Genomic DNA, 17,163 nt, shown 5'->3' with positions numbered 1-17,163 from the left:
CTTTTGGCTCCACTTGTCTGTGATTATCCTGTGTAGTTTATTGATGATTCGATGCGTCTTATCTCGGACTTCCGTAAGATGTGATACTCACGTGAGCTTCTTATCAAGCGTGAATCCGAGGTGTTTAATGGTATCTTGGAGTCGCAGTGGATGCCCTTCCCACCTTATGCGTGGTGGATTCGCGTCTATTTTTGAACCTTTTGGAAAGACTATCATTTGTGTCTTTTTAATACTGAAACACAGTTTGTTGTCTTGACTTCATTTTGTAAGCAATTTGAGTGCTGCGTCTGCTTTACGCTCTATTGTTGTCCTATTGCCTCCATCTATTATGAGTATAATATCGTCGGCGTAAGCTTGCATCTTGGTATTGTCTCCAAAGTTGATGTTCTGAAAAATTAGCAACACTTTCGCCGGGAATCGAACCACGGAGCTCTGGAATACCGGCAAGCGTGCAGAACCACTACACCACGAAGGCACGCTAGGAAGGCGGGAGAAATACCTTATATACTCTCCCTTTTAAAGGGCGACTGGGAGTTTTAGGAGACCCAATCGCCAAATCCTGGGTGGGGAGAAATCATCATCCACCACCCTTTTAATTCGGGCGTCACTGTAGAGACATTAGGCATTCTTCGAATCAGGCAAGATGAAAACTAACAAACGCCTTCGCCGGGAATCGAATCACTGACCTCTGGAATACCGGCCTAGCATGCAGAACCACTACACCACGAAGGCACGCCAAGAAGATGGGAGAAATACCTTATAAGTTATCAAAAGCAATGATTTAGCGAGCTTCAAAAAGTATGAAACGTTTGAAAAATCTGATATCAACCAAAATTTCGGTAAAAACAGATGTAAACAGATCATGAAAATAGCTCAGGGAGAAACAGGATATTTCTCTTCGTCAAGACGCTTAAAAAATGAAAGGCATTAACTGATTATCGAATTAAGGAAGATCTGTTTTAAATTTATGCAGTTTCTCTTTATTTATAGAAATTTTTTTGTGTTATTCATAAAATCCTTTTTCATTCCATTATTAGTTTCTTTCCGATATATAATGATTTCAAACTTAAGAGTAAAAATTGTTTATATCTTCTTTTCTTTCTTTTTTAAATTTAGGTTTTAGCTCTTTTTCTCTCAGTTATGCTAGCCTTAGCCAGTGGTGGAATTGTCCGCGAAGTCGCTGAATCTATCAGGCGAGCTGCACAGTCTGGAGGAGCTCGTCGGAGTGAAGGACAAGGCGGATACGGTAGTGGAAGTAGCGGAAACAGTGGGCAGGGTGGACATGGAAGTGAAAAACGAGGACAGAGTGGTAGGCAACAAAGTGGACATGGGGGATATGGCGGCAGCAGCGGAGGAGAGCGCAGTGGACAGCACAGCGGATCTAAGGAACGCGGCAGCGAACGAGGAGGACACAGTAGTGAACACTATGGAACGAATGGGAATGAGCACGGAGGACAACGCGGTGGACAACAAGAAGGACACCGTGGTGGACAACAAGATGGACACCGTAGTGGACAACAAGATGGACACCGTGGTGGACAACAAGATGGACACCGTGCAAATAATCAAGGCAGCCGAGGAGGGTACCACTATGGTTAAACAGTTAGCAATCGTTAATATACCAAAGTTAAACTATTGACAATAGTTTGCAAGACCCTCCGATATTCTCTGTGCCTTTGCACCATACGAATATGACAATGCTTGATTTTCCCTTTTTAATGCTGGAAATTTCATTTAAAATAAAAAGCATGTTTTAAAATTGGACTTATTATTTTTATAAACCATACACCTTACTATCAGGAAAATCCGTTTAAAATATGGCGCATTATTGCACTTTAATGAAATAACTTACAGAGAATGAAATGTAAAATAGTGATGGGCAGTACGAAAAGTAGTTACTAAGCAATCCTGTACTAGAAATAGGTGGTAAGTCATAGATCATGCCAATACATTTCCTGTTATTTAATTATAATAAATAATAATAATTCAATGCCTGGATTAAGGAAAAAATGCTGTGTAATCAAAATTAATTAAAAACAAAACATTATCTCATAAACTAGTAAAATAATACCCATATTTCATCTGACTTGAATAAATAAATATAAACTCTCTGAAGCATCATTTAATATTATAATCTTGAGCTTCCTTTTGGATTCCTAATTTATATTACTGATCATTTTTGTTATCATTTCTTTCTTGCAATCCTGAACAAGCCAAAATATGACTCATTAGTCATGAGTTTAATAAAACATTTCATTTCAAGAAAAAATAATTTCCCTGATTGCATTATATCTTGGCTCACGAATGTGAAACAACTTGTTTCGATCAGCAGTAGGATATAGGAGAGGTAAAGTAATAACACCTGAAATAGTATTGTTCAAATATGCGTCTGAAATAATATTATTTAAGATATATTATCCAAGTATACTTTTTAATAAAACGTACTTAAACTGATACAATAACAAAACATTGCCTATTGTCGAAGGAGTTTATTTTTTGGATACAGGACTGTTCTTCAGCATCTTTTGCTTTCTACATTTCCAGTTTCTCTAAATATTTCATGACGGTTGCAAGATTCTTGCAGCTTTAAATATGACTAATTATAAACTACTTGCAAGCAGCTTATTTTCTGAAGGTTTTCTTCTTACGTTCTGAATATTAGCAATTTTCAAATTAAATTACATTCTAACTGTAGGGAAAAGAATTTGTAAATTTAAATGTAGAACTGACGGGGAAGGAGAGTAACGTTTGTCTCATTTTAAATATATTTAGTAATTACTTGATACATTTGAAACCTTTAGGTTAATATACTATATTCCGATTGTTTCTTCTTTTACAGAGAAAGTCCGATAATTCGGTAAAACCGAACTTTAGAGATGCAGTGCGTTCAAGTTTCGTGCCATTTTAACTAGTGAACAAGTAAATCATTTATATTACTATTATTACTGTTTACGAGGCAGTTTTGCATAATATTTTCTCAATATTTTCCTTGCATGCCAGAGACTTTTCTACGCCAAGCAGTATTAAGGATTTCATAATAACAGGAATCACATGAATGTTTGCTGTCCCAGAAGGGTAGAACATTATTTTACTCTATGCAATACTGTTATCTATAAGTGATAAGACTTTTCCCATCTTTATCGTCCGTATGTTAGCAGAAGTTAACTTTTCTTTGCGTTCGCATTTCAGCTGCTTACTTGATGCAAAATGCCAGGATTTTCCGCTTCTCTTGGCATTCGAAATACTTTTTTTTAAGATATATCCTTTGGAGCTTTTGATTTAAAAGACACGTTACTGTTCATTTATATTTTAAAAAGCAGCTATGCTATTTTCAGTAACCCTACTTTGTAAGAAAAAAACTAAGCCAACAAAAATGAACATTACTATAAATGCACGTAATTTAAAAAATTCAGTAATATCCTATGAGACATTCAGAAACAAAAATTTATAAGAAAGTATATTTAAATAATGACGAAAACAATGGCAGGTCTCCTTTATATAAAAAGACAATACCACTCAACGAATGTTCAGAAATCATCGAATGATATTATTAGTTCAGATGGACGTTACCTCAGAAGGGTTATTAATTCTCGAAACGGAATTTTGCGTCGGTTCACTATAAATGTCCGTTTTACTTTTAAATTCTTGCCACCCTCTATTATATTTAAATAAATTGAATAATGAAGAGTGCATGAATGTATGTATGTTTCTCGCCTTGTGAAAAAAACAACGGTACCTAGATGCATGAAATTTTGAATAATTTAGTCATCCACCCGAATATGGGCACCTGAAAGCCCGAATTTGTAACTGCGGATTTCCTTTATTGTCTATTTCATATTTTGGAAAACTTAATAAATTTTTGATTAACAAACTCAGCGATTTCAAGGCGAGCAGTGGCAACACTGTACGGAAAAAAAAACATTTTCATCTCCAGCGCGCAAGACTGTCTATCGGAAATTCTCAAAGATATGCTGTTTTAAATAGTTTCAGCCAAAAGGGATATTAGCTCAAATGCTATCAAAACGTGTATGTGTATATAAATGAAGAAAACGTCGGGCGTAATATAAAATCTGAAAGCTTTCAGATTTTTTCTTTTCTCTTTTTTAGACAATTTTAATATCACATTAATCAAGGATTTAAAATTCTAAGTATTTGCATTTTAAAATTATCGTTAATATTATCGGTTTGTAAATTTCCGATTTTGAAGAATTACAAGATTTGCACCAGAGGCCAGGAATAATGAAATACATACGGTATTTTTGCAGCGAATGTTGACTCGACATTACATTACCATGCACTTTCAATTTTTTAAAATTTTAGTCTATAAAATTCGAGGTAAAATGGCACAGATCTGAGTAGAGGAACTCCTCTAAAAACGATCTTATTTATGGAAGGACATAAATAAACATCCAAACTGATAATTACAATAACACTTATTAAGCCAACCTCTCTTTCAAATATGTACCATCAAATAGGACCATCAAAATGTGTAATTCGCCATCAAAGTAAAATATTTTATGCAAAATGAATGAAATGGCCCGAAAGAGAGGAGTCCTTATGAAAGGGTTGGAGTTCCCGTGCTTATATTAATAGCAAATTTACCGAAAGAAAAAGATTTTGATTAGAACTCGGGGTTCTTTGTGTGAATGCAGTAAAACACACCAATACTATCAGTTCAGCATCGTGATTACCAGTGTTTAGGGTTATGAAAAGCTTTCTCCAAATAATTTTTCTAACTCTTCATGTCTAGTCTAAAATAGCTAATAGCTAATATTGCACAAAAATGTGGCGAAGTAGTCAGATTCAGTTAATTTTTTTTATGCTATTGCAATCGTTGATGTTGATTTTGATAGTTCAGTGCATTTCATGCAAATATGTTTTCCCCTTTCCTTTCTTCTAACTTTGAAAATCGTATGTAACTTAATCTAAAATAAAATATTTGCAAATCAAAAAAGTTAAAGTAAGTAATGTAAAAGTTTAAGAAATTCAACCAACTCCTAATTAATCAAGTTGCGGATTAACCGTTCCTTTTGTAAAAATGCTTCCATGTAATGGTTCTTTTAATGGTTCCAATGTAATGATTCTTGTGTAAAAATTGTTTATTGTTTGGTTTTTTAGAAACGATGGAAATTTGACAATCAAAACCACCAGAACAAAATTTCTTCGGGAAGAGCAAAAAGAAAGAGAAAATGCATCAGATACCAGCTAGGGTAGCAGCTAACATCCCAGTATTTAGGAAATGTTCTCATCCACAACAGTAAATAAATTAATTGTACATAACTTGAATATACAGATATTGTTAAATATTTCATTAAAATGTGCAGCATTTAATTTTCTATTTCCCGTTGGCTTCTTTCGAAATACATTTTTTTCTGTTTTGAAGAGTATTACTATTTCGAATGCTGATTTAATTTACATAACCGAATGAAACTATTCTCCAGATAAAACTTCTTAAAAACACAGCTAAATTGTTAATATTATCTATTAATTTTAATACAGGTTATTCTTCTTTCTACTACTTTTTCAACTACTGTCTGTTTAAACTAACCATTGACATCATGCAAAGTATATCCTCGGTTAATTGAGAGTTTAGTGCGCGATTAGTTAGCTCTGGACTTAATAAATGAAAATTAAATTGCTGACAAAAGTGACGTCATATTTCATTAGCATGAGTGTGTAAATTCCAAATATTTAGCTGTACATTCCATATATAGAATCACATCAATTCTAGGTTCCAGGCATTTTATTCTATTGACGGGACCCCGCAAGATGATGGACACGTTATCAAGTAAACCAGCTGTTCTGTCAACGGCGAAAAGAATGATATATATATATATATATATATTCGTTATAGAAAACAAGTTACTAAATTTATGCATAAATTTGCAATATCTCAGTTACCATCTTATCTAATGCTTTTACTTTTATAATTTATTTTCTTGAACAATCGATAAGTTGTAGCCCGGGAGTTGCATGCAGAATTTTTAAGTGGTCCTTTGGGCCGAAAGGGTTTATCAACCTTGAACCAGTCCCATCTAATGACCTTTTCATTGCTTTGACGTCATTCAGTAAAACAACCTACAGAACCAGGCAGCTCACATCTTATAAAAGAGTCCCCAAAAATTCTTCAGCCTTCAAGTTGCCAGACGACCAGGAATTTTCCCTGAAGAAGCATCGGTAATTTCAATATGAAGATTCTAGTGAGTATGCTTTTCGCTATTTCGACTGCCGCTTGTCTTTATTGAATCAGTCAACCTTCAATTCTGATTATGTATGAATAATACAGTATTGCCATGTGTAAGAAATATTTAGGCTTCTTTTAATTTTATAAAATCTAATTATAGCTTAATAGTCATACCTTGATCAAATGATAGGCATTTTTTCAAAAAGAATGTTATTTAAAATTTGAATCATTGTATTTAAAGATTTATTATTAATTTCAAATATTTGACTTTTTATATGCTTTAGCTGTGTTTTAACAATTAATACTATCAAGAAACACAAATTATTTGTGTGATTTCTTTGCCATAATTAATATAATCTTAAAATATCGGAAGAGAAATAAATGAATTTTGAAATCCATTATCTTAAAAATTCCTGGATCATCGCACTGCATTCCTTTAATAAATGTTTATCTGATTTTCTGATAACTGAAAATAGTGCACAGTAAATACTGTTAGAATAATGTTGTTATTAACAGCCAAGTTATTTAAAAAATTTAATGTTTAGAAACTTCTATAAATTAAAATGCATCAACAGTCGAAATGAAAATTTACAAATTTTATAAAATGTCTAATAGTGTATCACAAACGCTCTTAATGATAATACTCGCATCATGGGAGACTTGCGCGATTAAAAATGAGTATTTATGCCAGTTCTGTTACAATTTGAAGTACAAAATAAAGACTTAACTTTAATATCGTCAGAAGTTACAGTTATTTTAAGATTAATCAATTTTACTGACGTTAAATTAAAATTAAATTTTTTTTAATTTACGCAAGTTCATTTGAAGGAATAATAATATATTTAATAGCTAATGGAGGGCACTTCCCTATTCAATATTGATCGCTCTTAAGGCCGGAAGGCGTGGCCATTTAAATGAAGAGGCACCTAATAGGCGGTCGATGTTGCCTCCTATGAGGGGACGGACAATTACAACCATGCCTTCTCTGCGATTCGAACCCCGGCCCTTCGGTACCACAGTCGGCTCCCCTAATCACTGTACTTTCTGAGCTGCTAATAGTAAATCTGAAAGGTTTTATATTTTGACTTTGTACCCAAAAATCTTCTTTGGATTTTAATATGGTTTAATAATAGAGATTAAGAAAAGAAGTGGTCCAGATAAGAATAGGGAAGTATTCTTTAGGATACTAGATGAAAATACATCATGAGATGTTATAAATCACCTGTATATTTGAGAAATTTAAAAATGTAAAACGTAAATATATAGTTTTTAGTTAGATATATCATAATTAAATAGAAATGTTTATATATACTCGTATCATTTAAATAAGTAATCCGATCGAGGATTAAATGCATTTCTATTTAAATCAATCAGATTAAAAAGTAAGAAAAAAAATATTTTAAGAACTGCATCCATTGCTTTTAAATGGCTCAGTTTTTTATTCAGTAACAGATAGATTAAATTTGAAAAGTTACATTTTGCCAAATGGCAGCAGACTCGAATAAAAAAGAAACAACACATTTAGGATGGATGATATTTAAAGTGAATACCGTGCTTCAAGAAAAGTTGCCATTTTGGTTCTAATAATTTTAGCTTCTTAAGATTTCAGTTCTCTTTTTATTCTTGAAATGATTTCTTACTCCTTGTGTGGCTTATATTTTATATAATAAAAAATTCTAAATATTTAAATTTAGGAATTTTGTATGCACATATAAAGGGCAATGGGAATTATCTGATTATATTTATAATAATTAATTTCAAAATTAGAGATTCATGTTAATTCACTTTTCTACCCTGTTTTACTATTTTTATGAATATACAGTTATCTAGTTACTGATCTAAAATACTTCTGAATACCATCAAGCGTCTTCTACTGACAATAAGCACGGTCGCTTCTGATACATTCTAATATACAGAAGAGCCAAAAGACATTATGACCACCTACTCAATAACGCATTGCGCGACCTTTGACCTGCAAAACACCCGCAACGCGCCTTGGCATGGATGACACAAGTTCTTTATAGATAACTGGAGACTGGTTGTACGAAATGTCTAATCAGCGGTCACGTTATGTCGGGATATTCGGGGGTGTTTGGGCTTTGAGCTTCCCCTGCATGACATCCCAAATGTGCTCTATCGGGTTAAGATCTGGGAAGTTAGGTGGCCAGCACATTAATTGGAATTCATTATTATGCTCCTCGAATCACTCCAACACGGTTCGAGCCTTGTGACGTGGGGCGTTGTCCTGCTAGAAGATTCCATTTCCAGCTGAAAAGACAGAGCCATCTAAGGGTGCAACTATCCGCTGTTATGTTCAGACAGACCGCAGCTTTCATGGTCTATTCTACCACAACTAAGGGTCCTACAGCCGTCCATGAGAACGTCCCCCAAAGCATAATACCGCTATCCCAGCCTATATAATTCTTGTTCTACAGGGAGAGCCACTGTTCGCTGGAAGACTGCATACCCTGACACACCATCGAAGTAACGAACGAGAAATCATTATTCATCCGACAAGGCAACTGTCTTCCACTTATCCATGGTCCAATTTCGACGTTCCGGGCCCACTATAGGCGTAATTGACAATGATGCTTGGTCAACAGAGGCACACTAGGTGGGACGGCTGCTGCGCGTCCCATATCTAACAGTGTCCGCTGAGCTGTGTGTTCCGCAACACCTGCACTTGGACCTGCATTGTATTGGGTTATCCGCGAGCCACTATCCGGCACCGATTTTGCTGAGCCAAGCGGGACAGTCTCCGACGTTCTTTGTCTTTGGACGTCCATCCTCTTTGCGTCTATTTGCGACGCTTTCACCATCATTTATCCACTTTGTATAAATATTAAAAACGGCAGAGCGTGAAAAAAACTACCAGTCATGCAGTTTCGGAGATACTTGCTCCGAGCCTTAGGCCCATTACAATCTGCCTTGTATTAGATTCGCTTAGATCTGTAATCTTTCCCATCACTCGCAAAAGTAAATGCAATAATTATTCCATACCTTCTGCAGCAGCAGTTAAATCAAACTGAATCACGTGCCATCCACTTCATCCAGACGAGGTCATTGAATAATTTGGGATGGTCATAATGTTTTGACTCGTTAGTGTATTTATATGAAAATTTTTAAACTTAACACTTTTGTTTTCTACATTAGTTAGAAACTATCAGCAAAAATTGTGATGTTTTATCCATTATCAAGCACTTACTAATTCTTTCACGCCAAATATTTTCAAGTTCTTGAAAGGAATAATATCTCTTACGCCCTGAGCTACAAAAAGTTAAATGATGGTAATATTTCAGCATTTTCCTGAAAGATTTGTTGGATTAAATATCTGTCATCAACCCAAGAATGATAACCAAAAAAATTATGATTTTTATTGTTAAAGGAAGTTTACACAATTTTATTTCTTGAACAAATATCTGAAGGGAACATTTGCACGAGGGCACAGTTTCTGTTAAGACGAAGAATAATACAATGCACAGTATCAATAAAACTTTTTTTTCCTTTACAATATATTGATTCTGATATTATTCACATGTAGTACTTTCAAGATACTAAAATTCAAATTAATTTAATTTACTTAGTGTTAACTTTATTACAGAAATGCATAAATGAGTACACTGTTTGCTATTATTTTTTTACTCAATTGGCGCCAAAGTTTTCTGATTATTGAAAGTCCTTTCTACTAAACTAACATACGAGTGTTTAACTCACCAACGAAATGTTTTAGAAATTGGACGATTTCTTTAAAAAAAAGTTTTTTAGCTAAGCTTAAGAATTTTAACATTTTGCAACTTGGGATAAAATTGAAAGCATACTAGCAACTTCGTCTCGTTAAACATGAAATAAAATTTCTAACTACATAAATAAATAAATTAAATTTTCTTTTTTAATCAGCCAAACCGTTTTCCCCAGACACAGGCTTTTATTGGTATTATTATTTCAAATCACCATAACCCTTCTTCATGGCTGAAAATCGTACTGGCCATCTCTAAGTCCATCCCATTTTGCCATGCCCTTGATCCTAATCAATTTCCATTGTTCTTCAGCGTATCCTGGCAGTCCGGATCCGTTCCCCGAAAACTACCGCTATTGCGAATGCTGACTTCCACCGTATTGGATAGCCTTCTGCCTTTCCTGATCGATCCTTTTTGTTTTGTTTTGTTTTTGTTTTTGCAATACATCTTCTTCTTCAGGCAGCCTGAGTTTTTTTCCAACGTATATTTTACGTCATTCGTTCCAACGTCCTTGCATACTTTATGCTTTTATTATTCGTCAGGTCCTTTCACCTTTCTTCGTAATTCTTTAAACTGCTTTAGCCTCTTATTTGGATGGTCGCTACCTCTCGTAGGTACTTGACCATGGCCTTGAAGCTTTCGTATCTTCTTTGCTCTTTCAGGCCTTCTTGCCTTCCCCCATTTGCAGCTTTTCTTTTAGAGATTACATCCAGTTTTGGCCTTCTTTTTTATCACTATTACCAGCTTCCTTTTGCTGCGCGCGCCTTCCTCAGATAAAAATACCGCTACTGTTTTTCAAAGGCCTGCACCGCTCGTGCCGAGTATTACCTCTAGCGCAGCCTTTATGAATGGCACGTCAGCCAGTTCATAGCATTTTTTAACCCTACACCCAATTAGTTGTTATCGTCTCACCAATATTTTCCCTTTACATACAACACAGATTGTGTAATCCGCTCAAGCACAAAAATGCTCCCTTTCCTCTAGTGCTTAAGAAACCAAATGCTTAATTTTCGAGACATTATCTCCTTACGCTTAAAATTTTCCTCACATCTTTTCTTACCGTAATATAATTTCTGCTTCGCGGGGGTCTTATTTTAATTTTTTGTTGCCTCATCAAATAATTTCTGAATATCTGCAGTTTTAAACGCGTGAGAAAGTTTTTTTTTTTTTTTTTCAAAAAACAATTTATCAAGAATCGTAATCAGCCTTTTTGCAAGAAATAATTCAGCGGCCATTTTTCTGCTGGTATCGTGTTTAGCTGGTTTTAGTTCATAGGCGGAGTGTTGTCCATAAGAGACTATCAAGACCCGTGCACATTTTCTCGAAATTTTGGCTTCAGAAATAGTGCTAGTTACGCTTATTGAAGGGTATTTTGATATAAATATATTTATAAGGAATTTTTGTGAACGCCCTTCTGAGTAGAACTTGGAGAAGTGATCTGTAGTCACGAGCAAATATGCGTTTTTATTTTTTTCGAAACGAGGCTAACGGCTTGACAAATCAATTTTTAAGATTTCGTTACAGAATGAGGCTTTTATGCTATTTAGGTACCCAGGAGAAATTAATATCCAAAGATACTTCACGACTTGACATATTCACTCACAAATGTTTGCAGCTGAGGAAAATAACCAGATTCCCTTTCTCTGTGAACTTAGTCATTCCACGATAGCCTCATAATAGTGCATCATGCAATTATTGAAAAATACTCAGTCAAACTAGCTGGGATATCAAGTCATAATTCTTTGCTTTGATACTTAGTGGCTATGCTGGCCTTCAGTAGCAGGTATTTTCATTGGTTCCATTTGTTTCCCCTTTCATTGTTATTATTTGTTCCCTTCATTTGTCCATAAAACAAGATTTTCTACTCTTTTTCAGGTTCCAACCCTGTTCTTAATTCCCTTTAGGTCATAATGCTCAAAGGTTATCGGGATCCTTCGAATAATCATAAATATTTTTTTAATTTTGGATAATTAATGTAATTCTGCAGTAATTGTTGCTCAATCTAAAACTGATTACGTTAACATTTTATTTTTTCTCATCGTTGTTTAGCTTAATTCTTGATAATGCATCCGCAACAACATTATTTTTCCTCCGAGATACACTTAATTTTCAAATTATATTCTTGTAAAAAAACTTTTTATCAGTCTTGGCGATAAATTCTGCCTGGAATACAGACGTAATGTTGCGGCGTTCTCCGTATATACGCTAATAGGTTCCTTTCTGAAGTAAACTCGAAATTTCTGAACAGACAATAAAGACCCCTAAATTTTACTTCTCGATTGTGATATAATACCTTCGAGCTGGGTTAAGTGTTTTGCTAAAATACGCTACCGGTTGTTCGTCTTGCATAAGCACAGCTCTTAGCGCAAAATCAGATGCGTGTGAGAGGATTTCTAATTTGCTCTTCAGATCCGAAAACTTCAAGACCTTGTTTTAAGTTAATGCAGCTTTGAGTTTAAAAAAAAGTTGTATTCACTTCTGCTAGCCAAGTAACCAAGTCTAGCTCTCTTTTTAAAATTTAATAAAGGATTTGTTATGTGAGTGAAATCTTTAACGAATTTTGTATAATAGGAACAAAAATGTTGATTTTGTTTGGAGTATTAGGTGGGTGATAAAATAAATATTTTTAAACAGATAAACTATTTAATCGCTAGAACGCTTATTCTTCTAGTTCTGTTTCATGCTTTTTATATTTTAAGTACTGAAGTTCGTTGTCCGCGAATTGACATTTTACTGCATTCACTTTTAACCCTGCTTCTTCAGAAGCATAAAATCTTTGAGCGAATCCTTATCGTGCTCATCATATTTGTTTCCAGGGACTGTTGCGTCATCTAAGTGTATAAAGGTTGATTCGTCTAGTACGGGCCTCAGATTATGTCTATGGTTTTCTAAAATGCAGAATGCATTTCGCATTGGCCAAATGGCATCCTAGAAACGCATATATACCTAAATTAATAATAAATGCCGTTTTCGGCACTTCCTCAGATTTCAAATATATCTGAAAATACTCAAATGTGAGATCAAATGTGGTCATACATTTTGTGGACTTTTGTGGATGTTTTGTTATGCTGCTTAAATTCTTACAACCGGTAGTTAATTCTCAGGCCTTATAAATCGGTGAAAGGTAAATCACTCTTCTTTCTACAGAAATCTACAAGACACTACTCTTAGTGGTTATTACTTTGTTTTCTAATGTTTCCGAAATCCGCTTTTCAATTATTTCTTCTTTCACCTTATAGCAGCTGTAGAGTTTCGCGTTATACGAGGGCTTGTCTCTCGTGTTAATCTTATGACATGGGTTAGCCCGAGGGTCTCATTAAATAAATCTTTAAAATTTCTTACCATCCAATCTTCCAATTTTTACTTCTTCTCCAAAGGCCAATTCTTTAAAGTCCAAATCCAACAGCTCTATATCTTATTCCTTTACCCTGTTTATCCTCAGTTGCACAATCTATACCTGAAAATTAATTTGCACATCAGCTAAAATCTAGTCCCAAATCCCTCTTATCTGCCAATTTCTAGCCCCAAAAATCACGCCTTATGCTGCTCGTTCTTAATCTATACATTCAACGTCACACACCTTGCGCATTTACAATATTTACCTTGCGCTATTTTCAGTTCTCTTTCTGTAATGTCATAAAACCTATATTTTCGAATGTTTGTCATAAACTACTTTTCAGCCAAAATGCTACTTTGCACCCCTGCATATAACAAACCCATTGATGGAATTCCGCTTAACGCGATTCACGTATTTAACAACTCTAGATGACTCTCTCTACTCTACTAAAACGGTATTCAGTTGAATGAGAGGCCTTTTCCTTTATTATGTAGTGACTGACCCTTCTAACTCACAGCACCCCTTCTTAGCTTAAATTTATCTCCTTCTCTTCAATACCCTTCTTATCTTAACTGCTTTTATTTTTATCTTAGCGAACAAACTTTTCTGCCGTACTCTGAAATTTTTGCTTCCGTGAAACGTATCACCTCTGTCAGCTACAGGCTTCTTAGACGTCTTCCTAAATTTTTCTGCGCACTCTCGCCTACGCATATTCTCTGAATCACGTCGAATTTCGTATTTTAAGCTAGTTCTTACAATTTTTTTTAAGATACTTAGGTTTCTCAATTCTAGGAAGTCTTGTACGTGCGGCAACAATCTGTGCAATATCACTTCAATGATCCCCACATCGGGTTCTCTCCTATATAACAATTCGATTATTTGTACCTTCCTTAAAATAAAAGCAATTAATTCATCCCTGTGCATCTGATATTAATCATGCACATACAATTCAGACTTCAACCTCGCCTTGTCTCTAACCCCACGAAATACTCTAACCAGTGCAGCTTTAAATACATTGAATTTTTAATTCTCGCTACCCAGTTTATCTAGCAGATATTCTCTAATGGTTTCGTACCAACTTAGAGCTTGATCTCGCAGCGCGGCAGTTGCTATAGCAACCTTCTGCACCTCACCAACCGGGTATAATGAAAAGTAATTTTACAAATTCAAAATCGAACTTCTACTATCGAAGCTGCTAGCTGTCTTCATAGATGCTCGCATGGTTTCCAAAATGTACCCAAACCCTTTGATAAGTCTTGCCTGTGTTACAGTAATTTGGAGTGTTAGGGGAGGCAGGCTGAATATCGCGTAATTTCTGGCCATAATTCTGGACTATTGGGCTCGAATTATAAAATCTTAACTTAGTAATGTAACCTACATGTTCTTCACACCCTACTAGATTGCATAGCAAGTTATCGCTCCTTCTATAAAAGTATGATAAATTGTTATGAACGTTTAAAAAAACCTTTTATTAAAACTAAACGGAAAGCACAATTTACGCTTGCAATCAAACTCTGCCACTTAAGGGTGTTTAATAACTAAAAAGTGAATTTAAAATTTAAAATGAGTTCGTAGATTGAGACTATTCAAATTTGCCTAACTAAGCGTTGACTCAAAGCTTCTAATAGCTCAGTTTACCTATAGTAAGTTAAGGAAAATCTAGATTTAAAATCCTACATTAAAACGACTGCTCCAAAATCAAAAATGTTATCAAAATATTAAAGTGAAAAAAATTGCCTTAAAATTTATAATTCTATCCGAAATTGTACAGGAGTTCTTCACAAAAGATGGACTAATTAGTACATTACTTATTTGAATGGTTTCACTAAATATTATCTTTCAAAGTTCCCTGACAATCTGTGCAGCTCAGGTTAAGGCCTAATGAAACACTTCTAGAGAAACTGATGGTTTGGAACGCCACAAACCAAAAGACAATGCATCTTAACCAGTGTTTCAAAAAATTATAAACTATTATATTTATTTAAATCAGTACATCAAAAATGCTTCTTCCTTTTGCCAAACAAAATCATGAAAACAAAGATATTTTGTTTATCTTCCAAGTATTATGATTAATTATTTGAATTGAACTTTAAATAGTTTATTAGATTTTAAATCAACTAACTGAACCACCAGAAACTTTATTTTGCTACAAAATTGCATAATGAGCTCCGCAGTGCCCCAAACTAGAGGTATCGAAAGATTTTGAGATATTATTAAAAGTAAGTATTTGAATGGAGAAAAATGACTCAGTTCAAGACAATTTATTTTGGAATACTAAAGTAATGTTTTAAAGAAACAGTAGAAACATGCAAGAAGACAGCTAGAATAAATCTTCTTAACCTAGGCCCAAAATAATAACAGCAGTTTAACTATGTTCATCGAAAACAAACTATTTGAATAATGTCTTGATGTACGTTTTAATTTTGTATGAAAATATGTAAGTAATTGTTCTCAAACTGGTTTCATTCTTAACTTTTAAAAAATCTCAAATTTGTTTCATTCTTTTCCGCGCCATAGCTTATAAGAAGTGTACGTTTTACTTATTTCATATAGTTAATTTTTGCTTCCTTTGGCATTAGATTCCTTTGCCATTTTGGTGTGGGAGGAGGTACACAAGAAATAAGTAATTAATAAACTCAATCATCAACTCTTTACCACCTTAAGACCTTAACTGATAATTTATCTCTTTCCAAATAAGCGATTGTTCCATGTCTAAAGAGAAACTACGCCCCTTAGCCTAAAGTGCTTCGATTTGCTTTCCTGCTTCTGCGTTAGTCTAATACCCAGAGATGCAATTGCTAAAGTAATTCTACTTGTCCCCAGTGATTTCTGAAGATCTAATTCAGTTGCAATTAGACTTCAGTATAAATTCAAACGGTAAAGGAACATTTAAAGGATGCCCATCTAAATGAAGTACATATTAATTTGCATCGCATTTTAGTTAAGTTAGTAAAGTTTCTGTTTCATGTACGAAAAATTAATATTCATTTCCTTCCCATTAGTTTCTTTTCGATATATTATCCTTTATAATATAGCTAAGAAATATTCATGCATCTCCTTTCCTTTTTTTTAATCTAGGTTTTAGCCATTTTCCTGTCAGCCATGCTGGCCTTAGCTTGTGGCGGAATTGCTCACGAAGTCAACAAGCGAGCTGCACAATCTGGTGGAGATCGTCGTGGTGGAGGATATGGTGGTGGAAATAGAGGACAAAGTGGGCACGGAGGATATGGCAGCGGAACCGGAGGACATCGTGGTGGGCAGCAAAGTGGACATGGGGGATATGGCAGCGGAAGCGGAGGACATTGTGGTGGACAGCAAAGTGGACATGGGGGATATGGCAGCGAGCACGGAGGACAGCGCGGTGGACAGAACGGAGGATATGGCAGCGAACACGGAGGACAGCGCGGTGGACAGAGCAGTGGTCATGGGGGATATGGCAACCAGCACGGAGGACAACGTGGTGGACAATACGGTGGAAACCGTGGAAGTAGTCAAGGTGACCGAGGAAGTTATGGACATGGAGGAGGATATCATCAAGGTTAAACAATTAGAAATAATTCTGCGAGATATTCCGATTTCCTTTGAGCAACTTGGAGCAATATGCTTATGGCCTTACCTTGATCTCGTTTTTTTTTTTTTAAATGTTGCAAAGTTCGCATAAAATAAAAAATACATTCTTAAATGTGATTCATTATTTTCATGAGTAGTGTTCCTTACTGTCAGGAAATCTGGTTTAAAAAATATTTCATTACTATATTATACTGTATTATAGCGAGTTAATTTTAAAGAGAATAAGTCTATATGGCATAAAAGCTATTATGTGCGGTTCAAAAGGCTAACGGCACTAAGTTAACCGCGCGCTAGCAAGGATGAAAGTCATTGCTGTATTACGCATGAGTACGTTT

General features: G+C 34.9%; 2 protein-coding genes across 5 annotated transcripts in view; both read left to right on the top strand.

Annotated features, from left to right (window-relative positions):
• Nucleotides 1–1,753, top strand: part of LOC118204507 (uncharacterized) — a 38,047-nt gene extending 36,294 nt beyond the window's left edge. For all 3 annotated transcript variants that reach the window (XM_085822953.1, XM_085822951.1, XM_085822952.1), the window contains one exon: nucleotides 1,117–1,753. In XM_085822953.1, the coding sequence (XP_085679079.1) occupies nucleotides 1,141–1,599 (459 nt within the window). In that variant the 5' untranslated portion in view covers nucleotides 1,117–1,140 and the 3' untranslated portion in view covers nucleotides 1,600–1,753. The remainder of the gene's footprint in view (nucleotides 1–1,116) is intronic.
• A 4,292-nt stretch (nucleotides 1,754–6,045) lies between these two features.
• Nucleotides 6,046–16,940, top strand: LOC118204505 (uncharacterized). Of its 2 annotated transcripts, none has more exons than XM_035376816.1 (2): nucleotides 6,046–6,200; nucleotides 16,337–16,940. In XM_035376816.1, exons 1-2 carry the CDS (start codon nucleotides 6,189–6,191, stop codon nucleotides 16,799–16,801), a joined length of 477 nt encoding a protein of 158 aa, XP_035232707.1. In that variant the 5' UTR covers nucleotides 6,046–6,188; the 3' UTR covers nucleotides 16,802–16,940. The 2 variants fall into 2 exon arrangements, with proteins under 2 accessions (XP_035232707.1, XP_085678183.1); XM_085822057.1 differs by lacking the exon at nucleotides 6,046–6,200 and adding an exon at nucleotides 6,259–6,297.
• The last annotated feature ends 223 nt before the right edge of the window (nucleotides 16,941–17,163 follow it).

Source organism: Stegodyphus dumicola, chromosome 8, assembly GCF_044657685.1.
Source record: "Stegodyphus dumicola isolate Sdum_Otavi_A_Nest chromosome 8, ASM4465768v1".
NCBI lineage: Eukaryota > Metazoa > Arthropoda > Arachnida > Araneae > Eresidae > Stegodyphus > Stegodyphus dumicola.
This window is presented reverse-complemented; position numbering and strand designations above follow the sequence as displayed.

Bases quoted from the DNA above. Each gene is read 5' to 3' on its own strand.
- LOC118204505 (XM_085822057.1), top strand. From the start codon at position 6,274: ATGAATAATACAGTATTGCCATGT. The intron at 6,298-16,336 runs GTAAGAAATATT...TTTTTAATCTAG, and splicing joins ATAATACAGTATTGCCATGT to GTTTTAGCCATTTTCCTGTC.